The sequence below is a fragment of the Neovison vison genome, chromosome 7, assembly GCF_020171115.1.
Source record: "Neovison vison isolate M4711 chromosome 7, ASM_NN_V1, whole genome shotgun sequence".
Taxonomy (NCBI): Eukaryota; Metazoa; Chordata; class Mammalia; order Carnivora; family Mustelidae; genus Neogale; species Neogale vison.
In genome coordinates, this window is record NC_058097.1 from 205,616,317 (window position 1) to 205,638,328 (window position 22,012).

A 22,012-nucleotide genomic window follows, 5' to 3' on the forward strand; every position below is an offset into this window, starting at 1 on the left:
CGTCTGGAACCGGTGGGAGAGGGCAGATGCCCACGTTCTAAAGGAAAGGGGGGCTACAAGGGTGTGGGGACGGGAGATGGGGCTTTCGGGCGGACTGCCCCAGTAACGGCTTTGGGGGGCTCCGAACGGCTCCCCCGGGGGGCGGTCCCTGTGACTGCAAGGGTGTGTATCACGGGATGCCATGCCCGTTCCCCTGTCGCTGAAGGGTGACCCTCCTCTTTGGCGACTGAATCGGGTGCCATTCCCAGGGGGAGGGGAAATTAAAGCCCCACATTAAAGCTGGGAGCCAAGTGACACAGAGGAAGAGATGAGGGGTGTGGCCTGCCAGGCGCAGGTGTGAAAGGAACCCTGTGCCCTCGTCGCTGGTGACTGCAGCCAAGGGGTGGGTGGTGGAGTCTGGGGGGTGCACCTGTGCTTGGTCACGGTCTGGACTTGAAAGGACGGACATGTGTCATACGAGAATGACATACTCATCCGGGCTCGCGCTAGGGGGAGCCGCCATAAAGAAAAACCACGGGTGGACGGGCTCAGGGCTGTACGTCCTGACCCGGGCTGGGGGTGGGGGGTGCTGCCCTGGACACAGGCCTTACTGACCCAGGGGGAGGCCGTAGGACTTCGGAGCCTGCAGTTTCCAGAGCAATCGCAACCCCTGGCCGCGTGGATCCAGCAAACCCTGTCCGGGTGCCACGGCGAAGGGAACAGTAAACCCAGGGGCTCTCCTGATCAGCGCCAGAGGCTAGGATGCCGGGGGCCGGGGCGCTCCGTGCTTGTCCCGGGGCATATAAAACCCCCTCGTTAGGAACCTCTAGAGGACTGCCAGTGTTTAGGCCGTGAACATAAGACTGCCGACTCGAATGAGAGCTTTGGGGTAAGTCACTTATTATAGAAAGATGGTGATCTTCAGAACATCACAAAACAGTTCCCTCTCATTCCCGCATCTCTGAGGGAAACCAGGAGTTGGCCATCTGCTCAGGGATGCTGGGGGCGGGGGGCGGTGGGACAAATCCTCCTGTTTCACAGCTTGACATCAAACACAAGGGGTGACGTAAGAAAATGGCAGGTGTCCTGTCGAAAAGCTGCAAACTACCTGGTTTGACAGTGAAATGCTGGCTGACGCTTGGGATACCCTCGGGGCAGCTCGAGGAGGGAGCCCCATGGCAGAGTCGGACAGACTTTAGCCTGTGGAACAGACCTGGCCCCTTATTTGTTTTTATAGATAAAGTTTTATGGGAACACAAGCAGGGCCATTTGTTTACCTGCTGTCTATGGCTGCTCTCAAGCTACAGAAAGAATTGAGTAGTTGTGATAGAGGCCTGCAGAGTCAGATATAAATGCTCTGGACCTTGTCCGGGGGGCTGGACCCTGGTCTATACTATTGATGAGGACACAGTGTTTGCTGAGCCCTTGGTCTATACTATTGCATGCGCACAGTGTTTGCTGAGCCCTGGTCTACACTGTTGGTGTGCACACGGTGTCTGCTGAGCCCTGGTCTATACTATTGTATGCACATGGTGTTTGCCGACCCATGGTCTATACTGCTGTGTGCATACAGTGTTTGCTGAACCCTGGTGTATACTGTTGCGTGCACGTGGTGTTTACCAAACCCTAGTCTATACTGTTGTGTGCATACAATGTTTGCCAAACCCTGGCCCACACTGTTGCGTGCACACAGTGTTTGCCGAGCCCCTGGTCTATACTGTTGTGTGCACATGGTGTTTGCTGAGCCTCTGGTCTATACTGTTGGGTGCACATGATGTTTACCAAACCCTGGTCTATACTGTTGTGTGCATACAATGTTTGCCAAACCCTGGCCCACACTGTTGAGTGCACACAGTGTTTGCTGAGCCCCTGGTCTATACTGTTGCGTGCACACGGTGTTTGCTGAGCCTCTGGTCTATACTGTTGGGTGCACATGATGTTTACCAAATCCTGGTCTATACTGTTGCGTGCATATGCTGTTTGCTGAGCCCCTGGTCTATACTGTTGGGTGCACATGGTGTTTACCAAATCCTGATCTATACTGTTGTGTGCATACGGTGTTTGCTGAACCCCTGGTCTATACTGTTGGGTGCATACAATGTTTTATTGCTGGGAAAGCCAGCTGGCAAGGCCACCATACCTCTTTGTTCTTGGATTCTTTTCTAAGTGATTTTTCCAAAACTCTGGCTTCATATTCAGCTCTGGGATGGTCCTGTGAAAGAAACCAAGTCCACGAGAAGCCTCGTTAATTGTGTCTGAGACCCTCGGCATGAGCACACACACGACAGATTCAGTCCTTACATTGGCCGTGGGCACCCTCTGGGGGCAGTTCGTAGCTGGCTGCTTGAACTATTTCCGTTAGAGCTCCCTGTCCGTGGCCCACCCAGGATTCTCTCTCTGGGTGGGAACCCCAGCCCACTGGTGTCCATGACCCGGGGGCGGGGAGTGTGTGTGAGGCTGCCCCCCGCCCTGCCTCCCGCTTTCTCACGGTGAACACCCAGCCGTGAACTGGCCCCTGAGAATGTTCCACCCGGAGCTGTGGGGATCGGAGAGACGGCAGTAAGTGTCAGCGAGCAGGGGCAGACCAGAGGTGCCAGGCCTCGGGGGAGCCCAGAGCAGGTCAGCGAAGGGCGCTGGAACAGAAGAACTGAGGGGTACGAGAGGCCCAGCGGTGGGGGAGGAAGCAGAGAGCCCCGCCCGCGGTGAGGCACAGACAGGCGGGTCAGTGTGCGAGAAGGCCCCTCTCCCAGGGAGACAGGCTGCGGGAAGAGAGACGAGTGACAAAGAATCCAAACCTTGACAGCCTCCTTCGGGGAACCAGGGCGTTAAGAACAAAAACAAAAAGAGTTCGTTACTTTGTGTTGTTCTGTCAGAGGCCGCGCCCTCTAGAGATCGTTTTCTGAAGAACGGGGAAGAAGGCACACGGACACAGGAACGAGGCGGATGTGGGGGCCTGGGACCTGCTGAAGTCGCCCCTGAGCGTGTCACGGTTGTCGCTCGTGGGCTTTGCAGGCCCCAAAGGGCGCGATGGGTGAGACCCAGGTAAAGGGCCCGCAGGCCGGCCAACTGGACACGGGCTTCCCTCTGCGCTGGGCCCCAACCCCCAGGTCAGACTCCGTGAGGCTTCCCCCGAGTCACCAGCTCCCCAAGGGGGCCCTGGACAGCCACGGGGGGCGGGAGTGTCCCTCAGGGGACTCACTGGATCCTGCCAGGGACCTGTGCCCGCTGGCTCTGATCACTACCCCAAAACCAAGTTCCTGAGCCGTCAGGGCAAGGAGATCGTGGATGGGTCCCCTGGGGTTGAACAGAGGAGGCCGTCCCCCCACCTTGCCCTGACCATATGGCGGAAAGGACATTCTAAATCTTCTCAAATAATACGAGGACTGCTTTCCGTTCTACTCGGATCTTCCTAATACAAACAGTTACAGGGAAGGTGGCTTAGCCAGGGGGATGCCTGGCCCTGACTGGGCCGCGGGGGCGGAGCGCCGAGGTCCATGCATGACCGGACCCCCGAGGAATGGCCTGGTGGTGGACCGGGGCGGATGCGGCCACTTGTAGAACGGGGTGACAGGACCTGCTGTGGATGAGGGCTGTGTCTGGGGGCGGCGACCCGGGTGACCCGTTCTGGGGCATTCGCACCTGCTGGGTCCTGCTCCAGGCCTTCTGACCCTTTAAGACCCCCTCAAGACCCATTGAGAGAGGACGAGGAGAGGCAAGGACACGGAGGCCCAGGGCTTGCTCCAGGTCACACGGCGAGGGTGGGGGCAGTCTGGGATGGGACCCTGCAGCCTGGCCCCTGAGATCTGTCGTCGCCAAGCCGCTGCACCCCTCCTGGCAGACCCTCGTCCCCTCGGCTATGGACGACATTGTTAGGACAGAGCCCACGTGCCGCTTCCTGGGCAGACCGGCCCTTCGTCCCAGGAGGGAGCGCGTCATGGGGGGCATACGAGAGGCACGCAGGAAAAAAAAAATCACTGGAAGAAATTTCCACGTCATGATGAAGGTGCCTGAGAGCTCTCTTAAAAAAAAAAGCACTAGGGGCATCTGACCGGCCCAGTCTGTGTGGAGTGTGCGGCTCCTGATCTCAGAGTTGGGAGTTCGAGCCCCACACTGGGGGTAGAATTTACTTAAAAAAATAAAAAATAGACATGTGCTTTATAAAGTTAAGGAGAGGTCGGGGGCACCCCTGCGGGCTCTGCTCCGTGGCCTGGCGGTGTGTGGGTGCCGTTCTCCTCCTTACTCCCACTCACCCCCCGGGGCACTCTGGCCGGAGCTGGTGATTCAGGGATGGGGTAGTGGCAAGGCTTCTCCTGAGGAGGCCTCGGGCAGGGACCCCCTGCCAGCCCAGTGGCCACTCGCTCCTGAACGCTCCTCCCCTTGGTGCCCAGAGACACACAGTGCCTGGCTGCCCTCCTTTTAGGAAGGGCCTCGCTCCCACTCCCCCGCCGGGTCCGACCACAGGTGGAGAGCGGGCTCTGGGGGTCAAGGCTGAGGCCATATTGGGCCCTCGGCCATGAGGGCAGCAGCAGTCCCCTCCCAGACGCCCCAGGCTGTGCCAGACGTGTGGGGTCCACACAGGGAACCCAGGCACATGTCCACTGGAGCTTCGAGATCTAAGACTCCAGGAGACCCCAAAATGGTGCCCCGGCAGCTGCTGGTGACTTAGCCCCAGGGAGAAGGGGCAGGGCCCAGGGAGCGTGGGGACCAGCCTGCTCACCTCCTCCTCCTCGAAGCCCGTGAGGTCCCAGTGGTACCTGAGCCGCATCTGTTTCCGCTTCCAGTGCTCCATGAAGGTGGCGGCTGTGGGTGGGGGGAAGAGCCAAGTCACCCAGGACACAAGAGCTCCCTCGTCCCCGGTGCCGTCCAGTCATCAGGGACCAGTGCGCCAGACCAAGTGCTTTACACCAGTCCACCCGTTCTGCCCTCCTGCAGACCCCACGGGACACGGACATTCACTATCCCATTTTACAGATGAAGAAACTGAGGCCCAGGGACATCAAGTACCAGCCAAGGTTACTCAGCCAGCCGGTGAGGGGCCAGGCAGGCTGGTCCCAGAGCCCCTGCTCCTAACACCCTGCTCCATCGATCCTGAGGACCCCCGGTCACAGGTAGGGGTGCTGAGGTCACAAAGGCGAGGCTGGGGTGAGGCGAGGCCAAGGCCGCTCACTCAAGCTTCACATCCCTGCGGCCAGTCTGGCTGCTGAGCTGTACTCTTAGCTGCCTTGTTCTACTTCATATTCCCAACGGACTCCATATAGTTCAAACGCTGCCTCCTCCAGGAAGCCCTCAATCATCCCTCTCAGTATTGGGAAAAACCCAACCCCGCTTGGGACCTCGCTTGCTCACAGTGTCCCCTCTCCCCGTAGAGGGGTCGTTCTGGTGCGTGGGGCGGGGACGCCGCCTCGTCTGTCTGGATTTCCAGCCCACAGCCCCGCATGGACAGGTGCCAGCCGTGCTCGCGGACGAACGAACGGTTCTCGGGAGCGCAGAACCACGGACATGCCCCGGCCGAGTCTGTGACTTTTAACGCTCCGGCAGAGGCCGAGGGTGGGGGTCAGGACGGGTGCGGTCGTATGGTTAATGAGCGCTCAGGGGTCCCAGGGGTAGCTGCCGGCACTGCTGGGAGAGCCGCACCGGACCCTCCTTCAACCCCAGTCGTCGCGGGAGGAGGAATCACACGGCTTGTCTGAGAAGCAGGGGCATCGAGATAGAGGGGAACGGGGTCCGGCGCTCGCCCGGCGGCAGTGGGGGTGCAGCTTTGGAACGGGCAAGAAGCGGGGCTGAGTCTGACTCGTCTCTGGGCTACGAGAGCTTCTGTCGGTTTGCCTCCCTCCCTACGAAGAGGTGACAACAGGGCCCCCGCGACGGCCAGTTTTGGGCACAGTGGGTGCAGCCGGGCTGGCCGGGAATCAGCCGCCTCTCGAGGTCTTTCAAGGCGGCGTGATTCTGCCCTGGGGACTGGGCGCACAGGCTGTGCAGCAGCGCAGAAGACAGGCGGAGGACGGAGAGAGGGTCGGGAATTAGGGACAGCAGGAGCCCGGTGCAGGCTGCTGGGACACAGACATGCTAGATCCAGAAACAGCCAGCGTCAAGAAGGGGGCGCCTTCCTGGGGGTGTCAGAGCCGTGGGCACGGCAAAGCCTCTGCCAGAGAGGCCGGGAAGCCAGGGTAGGATGGGGAGAAGGACCCGGCCCTCCCCTCGGCCGCCCTCTGACCTCTCCCTGGCCTTCCCATTGGCAGAGCCTACGGGGAGATGGGACAGCAAGGGGACAGGGAGGCAGCCCCACGGGGTACAAGGTGCACTCAGCAGAGAGACCCCGAGCGGCAGTGCCGTGGGGAGCCCGGCAGCGGGAGCCAGACGCTCGCCGCGAGGGAGCCGGCCCCGGGAGCAGGCCGGGGAGCAGCCCCGACCGCGGCTGCACCACCTCCCAAGAAACAGGACACGGGGCAGTTTCCTCCGCCTCTTCCCACATGTCCTCCAGCTGCTGCGGAGGGAGGAGGAGGTCCGGCCTGCCTCACACTGACCTGTTCTGGAAGGCGCCTCGTGCCTTCTCTGTCCCGGTCTTGCCCACCCGGGCAGCCCCTCCTCTTGGTCCTGGGCCGAGCGAGAGCTGGAACGTGCGGGAGGGTGACTGCAGACACCCAGGGGTTGGCCCATTTACCCACCTGTCCCTGCCTCCTGGGTCCTCCACCTGTCCTCCCCGCTCGCTGGCTGGCCCTCCCCACCTCCGTCTCTCGGGGCCCCTGCCCTCCCGTCAGCAGCCCGCGGTGTGCTAATAACGGAGCGACCTCGCAGGGGGCTCGCCACGGACCGGGCTCTACTCTCAGGATTCAGTGATGCCGGGAACCTGACCGTCGCCGCCACGCTATGCGGTAGGACGATTTCTGTTCATGGATTTACAAGCGACCCGGAGACTCGGAGGGTTAAAGGCCTCACCTGAGGCTAAGTAGAGGTTACGGGCAGGCCTGGGGTCTGAACCGAATTCTATTTAGGCACAGAGTCTACACTGAAGCACTGTACCATCCAGCCTTATGTTAAGGGAGTAACGACCACAGCCGTACTGCGTGGTCTGGTCAGAGCAAACCTGGATTGCCGTCGCATGGACGAGCGGAAAGCAAGGCACAGAGAGTCTGACTGCTTGGCCCAAGGTCACACAGCTGGGCAGCTGCTCTTTGACCGAGGTACGCTTGCTTAGAGCACGTGCTGTGAATCTTAAGACAGATTTCCTTCCTCTCTCTCTGCCTGCCTCTCTGCCTACCTGTGATCTCTGTCTGTCAAAAAAAAAAAAAAAAAAAAAAAAAGACAGACAGATACAGGGACGTCTCCCAGAGGTATCCCAGCCAAGGACCAAGACTGGAGCCTGGTGGTCAGGTGTGGAGATGGTACACGGCCAAGCCTCGTGTGGCTTGATTATGTTTAAGAAATAAAGACCTGTGATATAACGTGAATAATGTTCTGCTTCTTTAAAAACCTAAAGCACTAGGACGCCTGGGTGGCTCAGTTGGTTAAGCAGCTGCCTTCGGCTCAGGTCGTGATCCCGGCGTCCTGGGATCGAGTCCCGCATTGGGCTCCTTGCTCAGCAGGGAGCCTGCTTCTCCCTCTGCCTCTAGCTGCCTCTCTGTCTGCCTGTGCTCTCTCTCTCTGATAAATAAATAAAATCTTTAAAAAAAAAAACAAACCTAAAGCACTGGGGCCAGAAGGCTGGAGCGGAGCAGACCCCTCTGTGCATTCTAGTTCAGGTGCGTCTTCTCCACTTGGCCACAGACCCCACTGCGCCCCACGGCCGGACTCCGCAGCTCTGTTTGCACAGTTTGCTCTGGAGCAAAGCGCTACAGTCCTGGAGCTCAGGCTTGGCCAGTGAAGCGGAGAGGCGGAGGCTCATGCTGAGCGCAGGGGGCAGGCCCAGTGTCTCAGCTCAACGGGCATCGTGAACAACAGGGCCAGGCAAAGGCAGGGGGACGCTCGGCTGTCCGTCCTTGACAACTGCGCTCCCGTGCCTGCGCCCCCATTCCACCTGCGTGGGTGGTGGTGGGCGCTGCCAGGTCCCCTTGCTTCCCTCAGAGGTCCGGCTTGTGGGTGGTTCCCGCCCCCTCTCTTTCCGCTGCACCCTCTGGCCCTCCATGCAGGAGTTACGCACTCCTTCCTACAGGTGCACAAACGGAGGCTCTGAGCGATCAGGGGCCAGCGGACAAGGCCTGGACCCACGCCTTCCGGTGCCAGGACGGGCTGGGGCTGGCGTGGAGGCTCCCCCGGCCTGGAGGCAAGCTATGTGCTGAGCCTGGTCAGCGTACAGAAGAAACGGCCTCGACGACCACACAAGGGGGGCCCAGAGACAAGGCCCAGGCGCCCGAGTCCAGAGCCCCGAGGGCAGCAGAGCACACAGACAGACACCTACGAGCGAGTCCGGGCGAGAGCAAAAGCAGGTGGTTGAGCCGTAATTCATCTTTCCTCAAACATCTGTCCCAGCGACACAATGCTAGACAAACACATTCTTGTGGGGCAGCCCGGAGGCAGCAGGTGAGCGCAGGACCCTGGGTCGAGCCTGGATCACATCCAGGCAGGAGCTTGGGCGCGTGACCACCTGGCCTCTGCAGCCCCCGGTTCCCTGTCCGCACGGGCGGCTCGAAGACAGAGCCTGCTGGAGGCCATCACGAGGCAGCCCACAGCTGCACGTGGGGGCCCACGGGGTGCGTTCCCGTGACCTGGCTCCCGCGGGAGCATCGCCCTGGGTCTGGCCAAGAGGCTGACCATAGGTTCAAGGGCCACATGGGGTGTAGATCCCCCAGAATGTTTCCTGTAGATCCTGAGACAGGAAGCAGCAGACTGTGGGGTACCAAGGGCCGGGGGCAGGAGGCGGTGGACTGGCAGCCTGCCAGCATGGAACCTTAAACACGCCAGGGTCCAAAAGCACCGACCCCTCCATCGTCTGTCCTACTTCCCTCCATCCACCTCTCGTCTTGTCTCACCTCTGCCGCCCGGAGCCCTGGGGTCAGGCAGGCCTCAGCCGCATCCTCTGCACCAGCCCAGGGGCGCCCCCAAGAGGAGAGACCTGCTCCGACCCTCTGGCTCCCAACACCCCGAGTGTCCACTCGCCGCACACATCTCCTCCTCCGAGGGGGGACCGGGGGATGCCTCTGCCCAGAGCTGCAGGACCCGCAGGGGCTCTCGGAAGAGATGCGGCTCGGGCACCCTCCTTACGTACCCTCCGAGCGGGCCTCCCTTGCGAGCTGCCCCGGCTGTGGAACTCCAGCGAGAAGCCCACACCGGCTCCCGCTGCACCCCCACCTGGCTCGGGGTGCTGGGCGGGGCACGTCCCCAGGGGCTTCACCACCCGCCGCGTCTCCTTCAGGTCCGAGCCACCTTCCCAAGCTTCTCGCAGCCGGGCTCAGATCAAACAAACTCCTTTGTTCTGCACGGAACCGACAAGCTGTTAAAACCCCATTATTATGCCATAATTTCAGAAAACTGATCACAGCAAAGAGCTAAATGGGGCTCAAAGCTGCTTTGTGGGACACCTCGTTGGAGGCTTTGAAACGTCACACGTCACAGGCGGGAGCAAGCTGGAGTCTCTGGGGCCGGCGTGTCCGTGCCCGAGGCCAGCGGACCCCACGGGGGAGGGGACGTGAGGCCCTGTCACTGCGCCCGGGGAAATGTCAGCAGCCGGAGGGCAGGAAAAGAAAGGACATGGGAAGACCGACCAGGGGGAGAAGGATCCCCCGGAGGGCAGTGAGCAAGTCCCTGAATAAGGGATTGAAAGGGAAACCGGCGTTGAGGTCTCTGCTAATCACGCTTGCAGGTGACTGTGGAGCTGCAGGACCGCGGGGCCACACCCTCTGCCTCCGCCCGGCCGGGGCTGGACCCCACGGCCACCTCCCGAGCCCCACAGGCTTGTTCCTGTGGCTTTTGTCTTGATTTATAATACACTCCTTTTTTTCCTAAAGGGAAGTGCCTCCTGGGAGCAGTTTGGCTTTTATGTTATTTTTTTCCCCAAATGAGAGTGTGTGGACGCAACTCGCACTTGACAGACAGGCGCATTGTTGTCCCCCAACCCCATCCCCGGCCGAAGAGAAGCTGGAGGCGGTGGGAGGGGGCGGCAAGCAGCAGAGGCAGATCTGCCCCTTTCCCTCCATCCCGGGGGATGCAGTCACGTCTGTCTCTCAAGGACAGGGTGCTGGGAAGGGCCCGCCAAGACCTCTGAGGCTCTCTGCGTACAGTAGGTGCTCAGTAAAGGGGGAACCCGGCACACTGGCTTCCCGGAGCAGGAGCACAGCATTTGATGGGATCCCTGTGGGCTTGCCCGGCTGAGCGGCGCCTGCCTGCCTGCCCCCATGACCGGCTCCGGGAAACCCTCTGCTCCCCCAGGAGGCTGCGGAACAGAACTGGGAACAGGTCCGCAGGAAGAGGTGACCAGAGCACTAGTATAGATCTGGGAAGCCGGGGCCGGGGCGGGGTCCGTCAGGTCACTGATAGATCCCATTGCTGTGTGTGACCTTGCCCAAGCCACACCCTCTCTGTGCCGCAGGGTCCTCAGTGGAGAGAAACACCCCACCCTCCTTCCAGGGCTACTGGGACAGAGGTCACCTAGGCAGGGCTCCAAGCAGGGTCTGGTGCACAGTCAGCCCTCCGTGCGGGGTTGCAGGGGAGGGAGGTATGTTTGGGGACAGATGGGGAAGCCGTCCAGGTCAGGAGTAAGAAAGGCCCCTGTGGAGCAGGCACGTCCGCGGGAGCGGGTTAACCGTGCGGGCAGACGGAGGGGGGCCCAGCGGCCCAGCGGCGGAGCATGGGCGGCCGGAGCCAGAGTGCTGGGGCTCGCGTCTTGCCTCTGCCTCGCCGTTCCGGTGTAAGCTTGCGAAAGTTGCCTCGATTTGCTCATTGGTCAGACGGGCGATAAAGCTGTCCACCTTCTGCGGTCACCGGGGGCACGCCTGAGTCATGCACCTACGACACTCACCACGGGGCCGGCAGAGCGCATGGCCCGGCTCGCGGAAGCGGGTGTTCCTCCAGAGCGGGTGAAGGGACACGACCTCCAGAGGCCCCCAAGTGCCGGGTTTGAGCCCTGGCCTCCTCGGTCCAGGCTGTTGGCACACGTCCAGTAAGCAAGTGCTCGCAGAGCCGACGTGAGAGCTGGCACCAGGCACGGCCCCGAGTATGTCACAAGGAACGGTGCGCTCGAGGCTCCCGGCACAGCTCCAGGTGGCTTGCGTTATCCCCCCATTTTATAAATGGGGAACCTGGGGCCCAGGGAGCAGAAGCCACTTGCCTGAGGCCACACAGCTGCTAGGGGACGAGCTAAGAGATCTGAACCTGAGTCCGGCCCAGGACCCGGCGGCTCCGGTGACTGCTTCCCTGCGTCCACCCATCCTGGCACAGAGTCCACCCAGCTGAGTAGTGGCTCGGACCCAAGCGTCCGACCAGCGGCTTGTGCAAGCTGAGCTTCTCTGGGGGCTCGAATGTGCGGCCGGGTGGGCCTTCCTGGCTCTGGGCAGGGACCCAGGAGGCTGTGCGCCCACCCAGCAGGTGTTCCGGCTTCCACTTGGAGCTTCCTGGGCGCCGACCAGCTGGGGACAGCTGAGCAGCGCTGAGGTCTTGAGGAAGCCAGGGAGGCTGAGAATGAGGAGCAGAGGGCAGTGGGGGGCACAGAGGTAATTCCCGGCGGACCCAGGGTCCAGAGAGGCGAGGGTGGGCAGTGGAACCGCACAGAGCTACCGCCTCCCTATGCTGTGCAGCAGCCCCAGCAAGGGGTCCCCCAACACAGTTTGAATGCCCCTCGGAGCAGGGTGCTCACCACCTAGTGCAACACAGGGCTCACTGCTGGAAATCTTTCCCCGTGCTGAGCTGGTGCCCTAGGGTTTTGTGCGGCCTCATTCAGGAGACGGCCTTTGCCTGCTAAGAGACCTAACAGACGGCATTTATCGTGAGGCTCTGCTTATTTCTGCCTGCGTCTGCCTCCCACTCCGAGCACGCGTCTTGGCACGCAGGGGCCGCCTCCTTGCTCCGCGGCCGCACCGCACAAGGCAGAGTCTAGCACAGTCCACAGCTCCCGAGCTCCCGTCTTCCCCGACCCGTGCGCACTGATGCCGCTAACAGCCTGGGGTGCTCAGTGCAAAGTCCATATCCTGGCTGCCCGGTCACGGCTACGCAAAGAGGTCTCACACCTCCTTGGCAGAACTCCTGTGTCCCCCAAATCCCGCAGACGAACCCTCAAATGGAAAAATCGGTAAAAGGGCTGCTACCATTTCAAAGCAAAGCCAGGACTAGGAGAGACAGGGGAGGCGTGCATCATGCAAAACCTGTGGACCGGCTCAGTGGCAGGGCGGGGGGGGGGTGAGCGTGGGTGGGCTGCCAAGGGCCCCGCGTCCAGGCTCCTCCCTCGCTGTACCCTCGTCCCGGGGCAAACATCCCGTTGGGTGGGAACCCAGTGTGAGGCCCTATGGGGAGACGGTTGGGTTTTAAACATTTAGGGCACAGACCCTTTACTCGGACAAGTGGGGACAGACGAGCCCAGAGCCACTGCTACTCGGTGGGGAGGGCAGGGCCAGGCTGGTCTGGGCAGGAGCTCCCCAGAGCCGGGCTGGATGGACAGTCCCGCATACTCTCCGTCACCCGTGGTGCACAGGCTGCAGGCAGTCAGGGCCGTTCGGAGCCCAGCGAGCAAGGGACAAGCCTGGCGGCCTCCTCCTGACCGCTGGGTGGGGGAGGGGACAGACCCACCCCGGTCAGATCGGGCACGGCTTGCGTCCCCCCGGGGGTGATGTCCCGAGGAGGAACGCGGCGCCCCACGCGTGTCCGGTGCACGTCCCTGCAGGGGACAGCGAAGGTGCTGTACTGATAAGACAAAACTGGTGACGGCCGGATGCCAAGGGACCTTACAGGGGCTCTGCAGCCAGAGCCGCACCCGACGCCTGGCGCCGAAGACTCGCCAGGGACGGCTTTCAGCTGGAGGCCCGGTGATGACAGCCTTAGACGGCTCCGTGCTGAGCTCCAGCCGCTGCTGGCTTCTGTCGCCCGGCAGGAGAGGGTGGGCCCTGTCGCCCGAGGAGACAGGCCGCGCACCTATAAGTTATGTTCTGTCCAGAGAGGCTGGCCGCAGAGGACATGCGTGCGCCAGGGACGCAGTGGGCCTGCTTCCTCCCCGCTCCGAGGCCAGGTCCAGGCGGGCTGCGCCCCGGAGGCCGATGCTCCCCATCCACAGTGGGGCAGGGGCTGTAACTCTACCCCCCCACGCTTCACACGAAGCCGGCTCAGCCAGGCCTGCTGCGTCTCCTCAGCCCTGGGGACTGGCCCGCGTGAGAGTGGAAACAAGGCACCCGAGTCCTTTGCAATGACCTAAATGTCTTTTCTCTGTCCGGGGGCCCTTTGTTTGGAGGGGCAGTAACCTGGAGTCTGGGGCTGGGTTCCTCTTCGAGCTTCCCGTGGGGAAAGTGGGAATGGGTGGGACAAAATCGGGGAGCCCGGGGCCGGGGAAGGAGGTGTCAAATTCTCTTGACTGCTGCTCTGGCCCTTGCCACTAGCCCCCTTTCCGGCATGGCCGCCCCACAGCCCCCTTGGATTAACCTGGCTTCTTACCATTGGCCCAAGCGCCTGTCACTTCAGTTTCGAGTGAGAGCCCCCGGGGCCACTGTCCCGGTCGGAGCTGGGTCAGCCTTCCCTCCACTTCCTCCCAAGCTGCCTCTTACACTTGCTGTCTCTGACTCAAGGATAAAACACAAAAACACCTTTCATGCCGCAAGCCGACCGCACTGGCTCCTGATTCCTTCCGGTGAGAACACTGAGTTCTTCCCCGCGGGCCCTTGCTTGGTCTCTGGGATTCCCCGCACTCTCCCCACCCCCCCGGCTCCCTCATCAGGCCCTGCATCCCTACCACTGGGCCTTTGCACATTCTGCTCCTGTTTGAGTCCAGGATTGTAATCTCGCCAGGGCGGCGGAATCATCAGTTTGCCTCCCGGGCTTCCCTGAACCCAAGCACATCATAAAAGTGGCTGATCACCGCCCCCCCCCGACCGCCCCGCAAAGGCAGGGACATCATGCACACTTGTACTCCTCATGCCACCCCACACGGCAGGTGGTACCCCCCGTGGGTGTGACGACAGTGCGGGAGCCCTAGAGAGTCAGCTACGCCCTCGGGCCGGGCTGAGGCTCTGTAGCCGCCCCTCGTGGGTCACCCTATGGACCACCGGTGGTTGCTGGCCTGGCACGGGCCACCCGGGCTCAGAGACCCTGCAGGCGCCAGTGCAGCCGGCCAGGGGCCCACTGAGGGTGCTTGTGGAGAGCCACGCCCCAGCCAAGCAGGCAGAGGTGGGTGGCTGCAGCGCGGGGCCCGGGGCACGAGGCCTGGGGGTGGGAGACCCACAGGCAGGGACCTGCTCAGGACCACGCTGCTCTCCAGACTGGAGGGTGGCGGGCTGGGCGGGGTGGTGGGCGCATCTGAGGGGAGGGGCTGCGGCTCACAAGCTCAGCAGGACCATCCCAGAGCCGGCTGCTGCTGCCTGCCGCCCCATGCCCCCACGCGGTTTCCAGCAAGTGTGGCAATGTGACTGAGGAGCCAGCCCCACTACTCAGCCTTCCGTGCTCCTCCCACTTCTCCGGAGACACCGTGCAGCTCCTCTGCACCCCCCGCCTCCAAACTCACAGGTTCAGCCCACCCTGAGCTCCGGCCGCCCCTCCAGGCAGACCGGGCCAGGCAGCAACCTCAGCCCCTCGGGGATGCTGGCCACTGCCCCCCCCCCCCCCGCCCGCTGACAGCTCTCTCAAACACCCCCTCAGGTCTTAATGGACTGCCTCGGGCGGGGAGGGAGGCTGCCAGGCTGGGCAGAAGCCAGATCAGGCCCGGTGAGGACCCCGGGGTCAGCCCTGACCTATCACGAAGCTGGTTCTGCTCCGCGGTTTTTTCCTGCGACGGCAGACCTTCCTGAGCCTCCAGCCTCCGGGGGCAGCGGCTGAGCTGGGAAGCCCAGGCCCCAACCTCACAGATTCTGCGATTCTGAAAAATGCTCCTGAGTCGAGGCTTCTGGCGTGACACGGACAACCCGTTCCGCTCAGCACTGGGGCGCTGCGACCAAATTCTCCGTGACTGGATCCTCACACGTCTAGGTCACACGGACCCGTAAGAGCCACGCATCTGGCTGGCCGGGGCCAGTCTCCATCCCCATTAGTACAACAAGCAGCTTCTCAGCCCCCCACGGCCCTCCACACGCCCACTGTGCACGGGGCCGATGCAGCTACGTGCCGCTCTGGGACGTGCCGGCAGGGCTCTGCCCGGCCCCTCCGCTTCTGCACTGAGTCCCCGCACTGCAAACACGCGGCACCCCCGCCCACCGCATCTTCAGAACTCCGCTGAAGGCGCTCACACCTCTTCCGGGAAGTCTGTCCTGACTTCTTCCCGCAGGCATCCTGACCCTTAGCTCCTGTGCCCAGTTCCATCTCCTACTAGATGGGAGTCCCTGGGGACAAGGATTGGGGCTCTGGTATCCAGGGGACAGCTCCGCACACAGCTGCCCAGGGCCCGGATTCTGAATCCTCCCCTGGCAAGGGGGTAACACAGGACCACAGAGGAGGGAACAGGTCAGTTTGCTAATCCAAAAACGTCTGCAGAAATGCAACCAGACACCACTTACCCACCGCCCACGCCCCCGGCATCTGTCAGGTGCCAGAGCAGAGAAGCATCCTGAAGGATGAGCCCCATGCCTTGGACTCGGGGTGGCAGGTGGAAGTAAGGGCACCGGCTCTGGAAACCCCACATTCCTTCCTTGCCTTGGACACTCAGGAGCTGAGTGACCCTGGGAAACTCAACACTAACTGTCTCTGGGCCTTGGTATCCTTCCCCGAAAAGTGGGCACGCGGAACCTGCAGGGATGCTGCGGGGACCTGGTCCCAGGAAAGACGGCCCGTTTCTAAGAGCCGACACCCCCTCCACCTTCCGTAAGGCGTGGGTCAGAAGAACCAGTCTGTATCCAGGGCCCAGCCCAGACCCTCCCCACCTGCAGGCACAACGGGGCACCGTCCCCCCACCGAGCCTCCCTCCCATGCCCAGTCCAGGCCAACGCAGCCTGTGCAAAATGTCAAGGCGGAAGGAAGGCCATGGAGGGACCGAGGCAAAGTCGCCCCTGCCCCGTCGACGCCAGGCGGCCAGGCTCTGCTTACCCCAGAGGGCCATGAAGACGGAGAAGAAGACGGTGGCAGGGTTGTCGAAGAGGTGGCTGGCCCGGGCAGTGGCGCACGCCGAGCTCATCTTCCAGTAGCTGCAGGTCTTGTCGCACAGCGGGCACATGGTGATGTTCTGTCTGTGGTCACACATCTCCATGCTGCAAGACGGGGGCGGCCCGTAAGTCCCCGGGGCCGGGACACGTAGGGACTCCACGCTGGGCACCGCGCCGGGGTGGGGGTCGGTGAAGTGACCCCCGTAAGGCCCGCTAGCCGGCTGCAGCCCACGCCCGCGTCCCCCACCATGCTCTCTAGGGCCGCCTGCGGACACCGTTGACACGGGCGGTCCTGGGGAACCTGTGCTCCGAAGGGCCTCGGGGTGCTTTCGCGCCTGGTACTGCTTTACGATTCTCCACGATTTCGGATGGGGCTCCTGCATTTTCGTTTTGCATAAGGCCTGCAATTTCTGCAGCCCACCCCAGATGCAGGCCCGTCCAGACCGCTGGGTGACCCGAGAGGGGCGTCTGAGTGCCCACGTCTCGGGGTCAGGGTGGACCGGAGGCAGCAGGACCCATGGCCTATGTGGGAGCCGCCTCTTGGAGAAGCAGAGAGGCAGCAGCCAGCGTCCTCTAACAGCTGGGCTCTGTCCGGGCTTGTTCTAGTAGCGGGAGCTGCCCAGGGGTTCGTGATGTGAGGAAGACAGCAAGAGGAACAGGGGAGGCCACAAGATGGCTGTGCCCTCCCGTGCCCTTGCACGTCCCAGGCAGAGCGCACGTGGGCTCCGCCGTCCTGGTGGGGCAGCTGGCCTCAGGGCCCACCCAGGCATCAGCCTCAGGGGGGCTCTGGACACAAAGGGGAGACAGGTGGCTGGGCAGGAAGGACATCGACAGGCAGCCCGGGGGTGGTGTGTGTGTGTGTGGGGGACATCCACTGTGCAGGGCTCGCTCGGAGCCGAGGGTGCCTGGCCGGGACAGTGGATCCTGCTCAACAAGGTTCTTATCCTCTGGGCTGACATGGAGTCTGGGGCTGGAGCCCAGCTGCTGCGGAGGGACCGGAGGGGAGCAGAGCCTCCCCACCCCCCAGCTCCCTGGCACTCAGGCTCTCTCCCGCTAATAGGCAAGTCACTGATGATACTCAAAGGCTGTCAGTTGTGGAAGCAGGAGCCCCCATGGGCACCCACCTGGCCCAGACCAGCTACAGGGACCCCTACAATCCCACCATCACTGATGAAGAAATAAGCCCAAAGAGGGGAAGTAATGTGCCGAGGGTCACACAGCAGAGTGGGTCTTGGGCCCTGGTCCTTCGTTGGTTCTCGTCTGCGGCCCACAGACCTCGGGCTCTCGCCTCCTGCCCCTGGGTCCTCCCTTGGCTCTTCCTGCCTCGTGTCCCTTTAGCCTCAGACTCAGTTTCCCCTTCTGGGAGATGAGGAGAGAAGCCAGAGTAAGGTGTCCTCCCCCCCCGGGCTCCAGACTTCCCTGCATTTTCCCCTCCCTGCTAACTCGGACAAGACTCTGAGCTGTAGACCCCAGGCAGGAGCGCACTTTCCCAGACGCGGAAGAGCGCGGAGGGGGGTGTTTCTTTCTTATTTCTGTGCACGTGAACTCAGGCACACAACCATGCTTGGCCCACAGCAGGACACCTGCTGGAAGGCTGTGGGGACCCCCTGTGCCAGCATGGTGGGCGTCCCGGCTCTCTCCTCAGTCACGCTGGGAGAGCCCCGGGTGCCAGGCACTGTGTCAGGCACGGACGTGCAAAGACGGTTGTGACAAGGAGCTGCTGCCTCGGAGCCCCTGGGGAAGTGAGTGAACGGGTGTGCGTGCGTGTGTGCGTGTGTGCGAGAGGGGCCAGTACACACGGGCCAGCTCTGGCTTTACGGCTGGGCTCTCCCCTTCATAATCTGTACGGCCTGGGGAGGGTGACTCAGATTCCTTGGGCCTCAGTCTCCCCATCTGTAGAAGGGGCGCTGGGGACGAGAGCGCTGTCGGGACACTGGGGAAACTGGGGAAAGCCCACAAAGGCCTGGGAACAGCGGGAACAGTGGTGCTCACCGTTACGACCCTGGGGGTAACCGAGGCCAGACAGCGGGCGTAAGCCTCTGTCTCCTGCCCCCTGCTGAGCTCCCTCTCCTCCAAGGGCCCTTCCGGGGGGCAGGCGTTGGGGGGCTGATAAAGGCCCCCACTGTCACTGCACTGCCCAGGGCCCCGGTGCCCTGGCTGGAGGATGGGGTGGCCCAGAGCCCTGCGGGGGGCAGGGGCAAGGCCATGCAGCTCTGCCCGCTGCCAGGCCTCTCACCCGTTGGCACGAACGAGGCCAGCCAGACAAAAAGCCTTTTTCTGCTGGTTTTGCACCCTCTGCCTCGCCCTTCCTCAGCCACAGCCAAAATAAAGGCAAGGAACGGGAAGGTCTGTTCTTGGGAGGGGATGGGCCGGTCGGGGGTGGCAGCTGGGACCTCGAAGGGCAGGGCCTCTGCCTTCCCTACACACGTGGACGGATCGCACTCCAGGGGGGACACACACCTCCTGCTTCACCCAAGGCACCAACCAGGCAGCGGCCGAGGCCGAAAGAGGGCGGGCATCCAGAATCCGCCGTGAGGGCGGTGCACGTCCCTGGCCGTGTGTCGGGAGGAGGCAGTGCTGGCCTGGCCTCGGGGACCTCGGTGCCCTAGTGGTACAGGCGTGCCCGGGCAGGGCCCCCTGGCTGAGACTCCCCGGCTACGCTCGGGAGGAGGAGAGGGAGGAGAAGCCCCCGGGGGCCTGTCACTTGCCGCGTCCCTTGGGGCTCTGGAGCTAAGGCCACATCACACCTGGATTCCCAATAGCCACTGTCAGACCCAAGCACAGTGGCCTCCTGTCACATTAGCCAACAAAGGGACAAGCTTCCTCTGGTCTGTCTGTACCCAGAATAGCCCTGAAGGGTACGTAAGCCAGATTCCTTTAACGTTTTGATCCCGGGTGGGTGGAAATATTTTAGGTGTTACTCATGCTTCAAAGCACCATTTACACCACAATTTGCCGGATATGGCCTTTCCGTGTGGCAGAGCTGTGACGAGCCAGCCGCCTGGCCAGGTAAGGGACTCGTTTGATCTTCGCTGATCGGAACTACAGATGAATGTTCCAAGCCACAGCTCTGGTTTGGAAGCACAGGCTGAGTTGTGAGCCACAAAACTAAATGGATGTCCCCGGGCTCCCCCGGTGAGCCTCCGTGCTTGTAGGAGGCAGGGCCACAGGCCGGGCAGCAGTGTCCCTGACCGAGGGGGCCTGTCGTCCGGAACACACAACACAGTCACCCCTGGCTCAGGGCTCGCGGCCCTGGCACACAGCGGGGAGGGACAGGGCACTCCCGAGCCCCCGAGGACAGCAGCCTCCGGCCTCCAGCTCATGCTCCCCAGCACGGGGCCATCTTGGGGGTCCCAGCTTTCTCCCAAGAGCTCCCCTTGCTTGGCGTAACCCTTGGGGGGGGCACCGCGGCAGGACTGTCAGCTCTGTGAATCCCCCAGGGCCATAGGGACGGGATGGGGGTGGGGAGCCGGGGGCCGAGTCCATGCACGAGACCTCGACAGGGCCCTTTGGCTCACCTCCCAAACTCGCTAGGAAGCGGCAAATTTCCTGGTCCCTCAAGGACTGGAAACTCCTTTAAAAGAGGGCAAAACACCTTCCAAGAAGGGAAAGTTGCCAGATGCTTATTTTGCGTCTCGCTCCGGACTGGAGTGCGCCTCCCGGGGCGTCTGTGCTGGGAAAGGCCGTCCCTGCTCTCAGACAGCGCTCGCCCCACCCAGGGCCGCGGGTTCAGGGGCCTGTCGGGGCCACGGGCGCAGGAGGAGTGCGGCCCCTCCGGGAGCAGAGGGCGTGTGCGGGGAGGAGACCCGCCTACCTGGGGATGTTCTCGTCGACCGTGGCGCATCCGTACAGGAAGACGATGATGCCGACCACGGAGGCCGGGATGAGCATCTGGGTGTAGACGCCCAGCCAGGCGAAGTACAGGCCGATCTTCTCCCCGAAGTACTTCCTGCGCCACAGGGCAAAGCCAGACAGAGACAGACTTATGCTCACGGCCTGCCGGTGCGGACAAGTGGCACCTCCCCGCCCGGCACGGAACAGCTCGACCTGGCCCCGCGAGCCCCCAAGCAGGACCTAGAGAGTGGGGTGGGGGGGGTGGCTCTGGGTCGGCCGTCGGGGGCAGGGGTGCCCCTTGCCCTTCTGTGCCCCGGGAAGCGGGTTGTTCCATTTGTGAGGCCCAGAATGGAGCGTGCGGGCACAGTGGGCTGCCTAGGAGGTCGCCAGCTCTGTCCCAAGTCCCGCCCCGTCTGAGGGCTCCGGCCTGGAGAAGCCAAGAGAGCAGCCCTCCTCACATTCCACGTCCCTGGCGCCTTGAGGGGCTTCAGAATTTCCATGGCCGGACTCCGGTCTGCAGGTCCCCACAGGACATACATCTGCTCCCCTTCCTGCCCCGGGAGACAGGACAGCAGCCTCCTCCCCCTCCACCGGCCATGCAAGGAGCCCCAGGGGCCACCCAGCGGGGTCGAGCCGGGCTGGGGATTCAGGAGAGGAGGATGAACGTGATGGGAAGAGCCCAGCCCCCAGCGAGTCTACGGGCCTGCGGGGGACCTGGGGCCCCTTCCCAAGCTTCTCAAGTTCAGGCAGGTTCCCAGCTGATAAGGACTCAGTATGGTCAAGACCAACGGACATCCAACCAGGGACTCGCCCCCCACAGCCTCGGAGCAGCCGGGCTGCTCCTTCTTACCCGGCGTCCTCTCTCACCTGACCAGGTCGATGGGCTGGTATTTATAGAAGACCCCGTAGCTCGCCCACTCTTGGTACAGGAGCTGCGGGACAGCAAGTGGTGAGGGCTTTTGAAAACGGAGCTTCCCTTCCCACAGCTGGTGTACCCAGCTGCCGGGAACATCATTCATTCATTCAACAAACCCTTCTTGGGAGTCGGCTGGGTGCCCGCTGCTGGGCTGGGCACGGCACTGCGCTTTCGGAGGGGAGCGCGACGGACACAGCCCCGAGTCCCGGGGCTCCCGTCCTGGCAGGGGAGACCCACACGAAACTTTCAGCTCCGGTAAGGGTCCCAAAGAATCCCCTAGCAGTGGGAGCTGAGCTGGGACGGGACGGAGCAAGAATGGGCTAGAAGGGACAGAAGCTTCTGGAATCATTATGGAAGCCTCACTCTTCACGATCTGATCCAGAATTGACCTAAAATGGCCCGACCATGTGAGACTTGTCCACTCAGGGTTCTTGGCGGTCCCCGGCCGATGCCGTGTCATTCTTTATAAAGGACAGAGACCACCACGCTCTGCAGCAGAGAAACACCAGTCGCAAGACGTTGAACATTCTCCTGCGACGCGGAGAGAGCTCGGCGCTTCTCCCCTGGGATGAGCCGTCTGATTAACAGGCTCGGTGAGATAAATGCAATCTACACACACCCCGTTACCCCCAGGCTCCGGGCAGGGACGGTAATGAGCTTGGCGGGTGGAAGGCCTTGCATGAACATGCAGGGAGTGGCTAAGAAAGACACCACGTTGGGGCTGGGGGTGCTAAGGGAGAAAGCCCACCCACGCGGGTCGCTGATGCTTCCCCAGCCTTAATGCAAGGCCTAGGTCACACGGCTGGGACCCCCTGTGCCTGGCCGCCTGCCCCTGCCGGCGTCAGACGGGGAACGGGAGGGAGGCAGGTGGGGGATGCTGCCATGAGCTCCCTGCGGGGTAAGCCCTGGCCGGGGTGCTCCGAGGTAGCAGCCGGCGTGGACGCATGAACCTGCCTCCACCTCCCCGGAGTCGGGAGCTAATGGCTTTTTGGGCACACACGTATCTTTGGGTAATTCTCCAGAAATGAACAGCGTGCACGAAAGTTCGCTGGGAGGGGTCCGGCTCCCACAGGCCAGGGAGTCGGCT

The 22,012-nt window shown here is 62.5% G+C and overlaps 1 protein-coding gene across 3 annotated transcripts in view; it reads right to left on the minus strand.

Moving 5' to 3' along the window:
- The window catches only part of ANO1 (anoctamin 1), a 78,615-nt gene that overhangs the window by 23,289 nt on the left and 33,314 nt on the right, over positions 1-22,012 (minus strand). For 2 of the 3 annotated variants that reach the window (XM_044260012.1, XM_044260011.1), the window contains exons 9-13: positions 20,877-20,941; positions 19,990-20,124; positions 16,120-16,280; positions 4,697-4,779; positions 2,120-2,191 (exon numbers count right to left, since the gene is read on the minus strand). In XM_044260012.1, the coding sequence (XP_044115947.1) occupies positions 2,120-2,191; positions 4,697-4,779; positions 16,120-16,280; positions 19,990-20,124; positions 20,877-20,941 (516 nt within the window). Of the gene's footprint in view, positions 1-2,119; positions 2,192-2,774; positions 2,787-4,696; positions 4,780-16,119; positions 16,281-19,989; positions 20,125-20,876; positions 20,942-22,012 lie in introns of all 3 variants that reach the window. The other variant, XM_044260010.1, reaches the window with a different exon arrangement.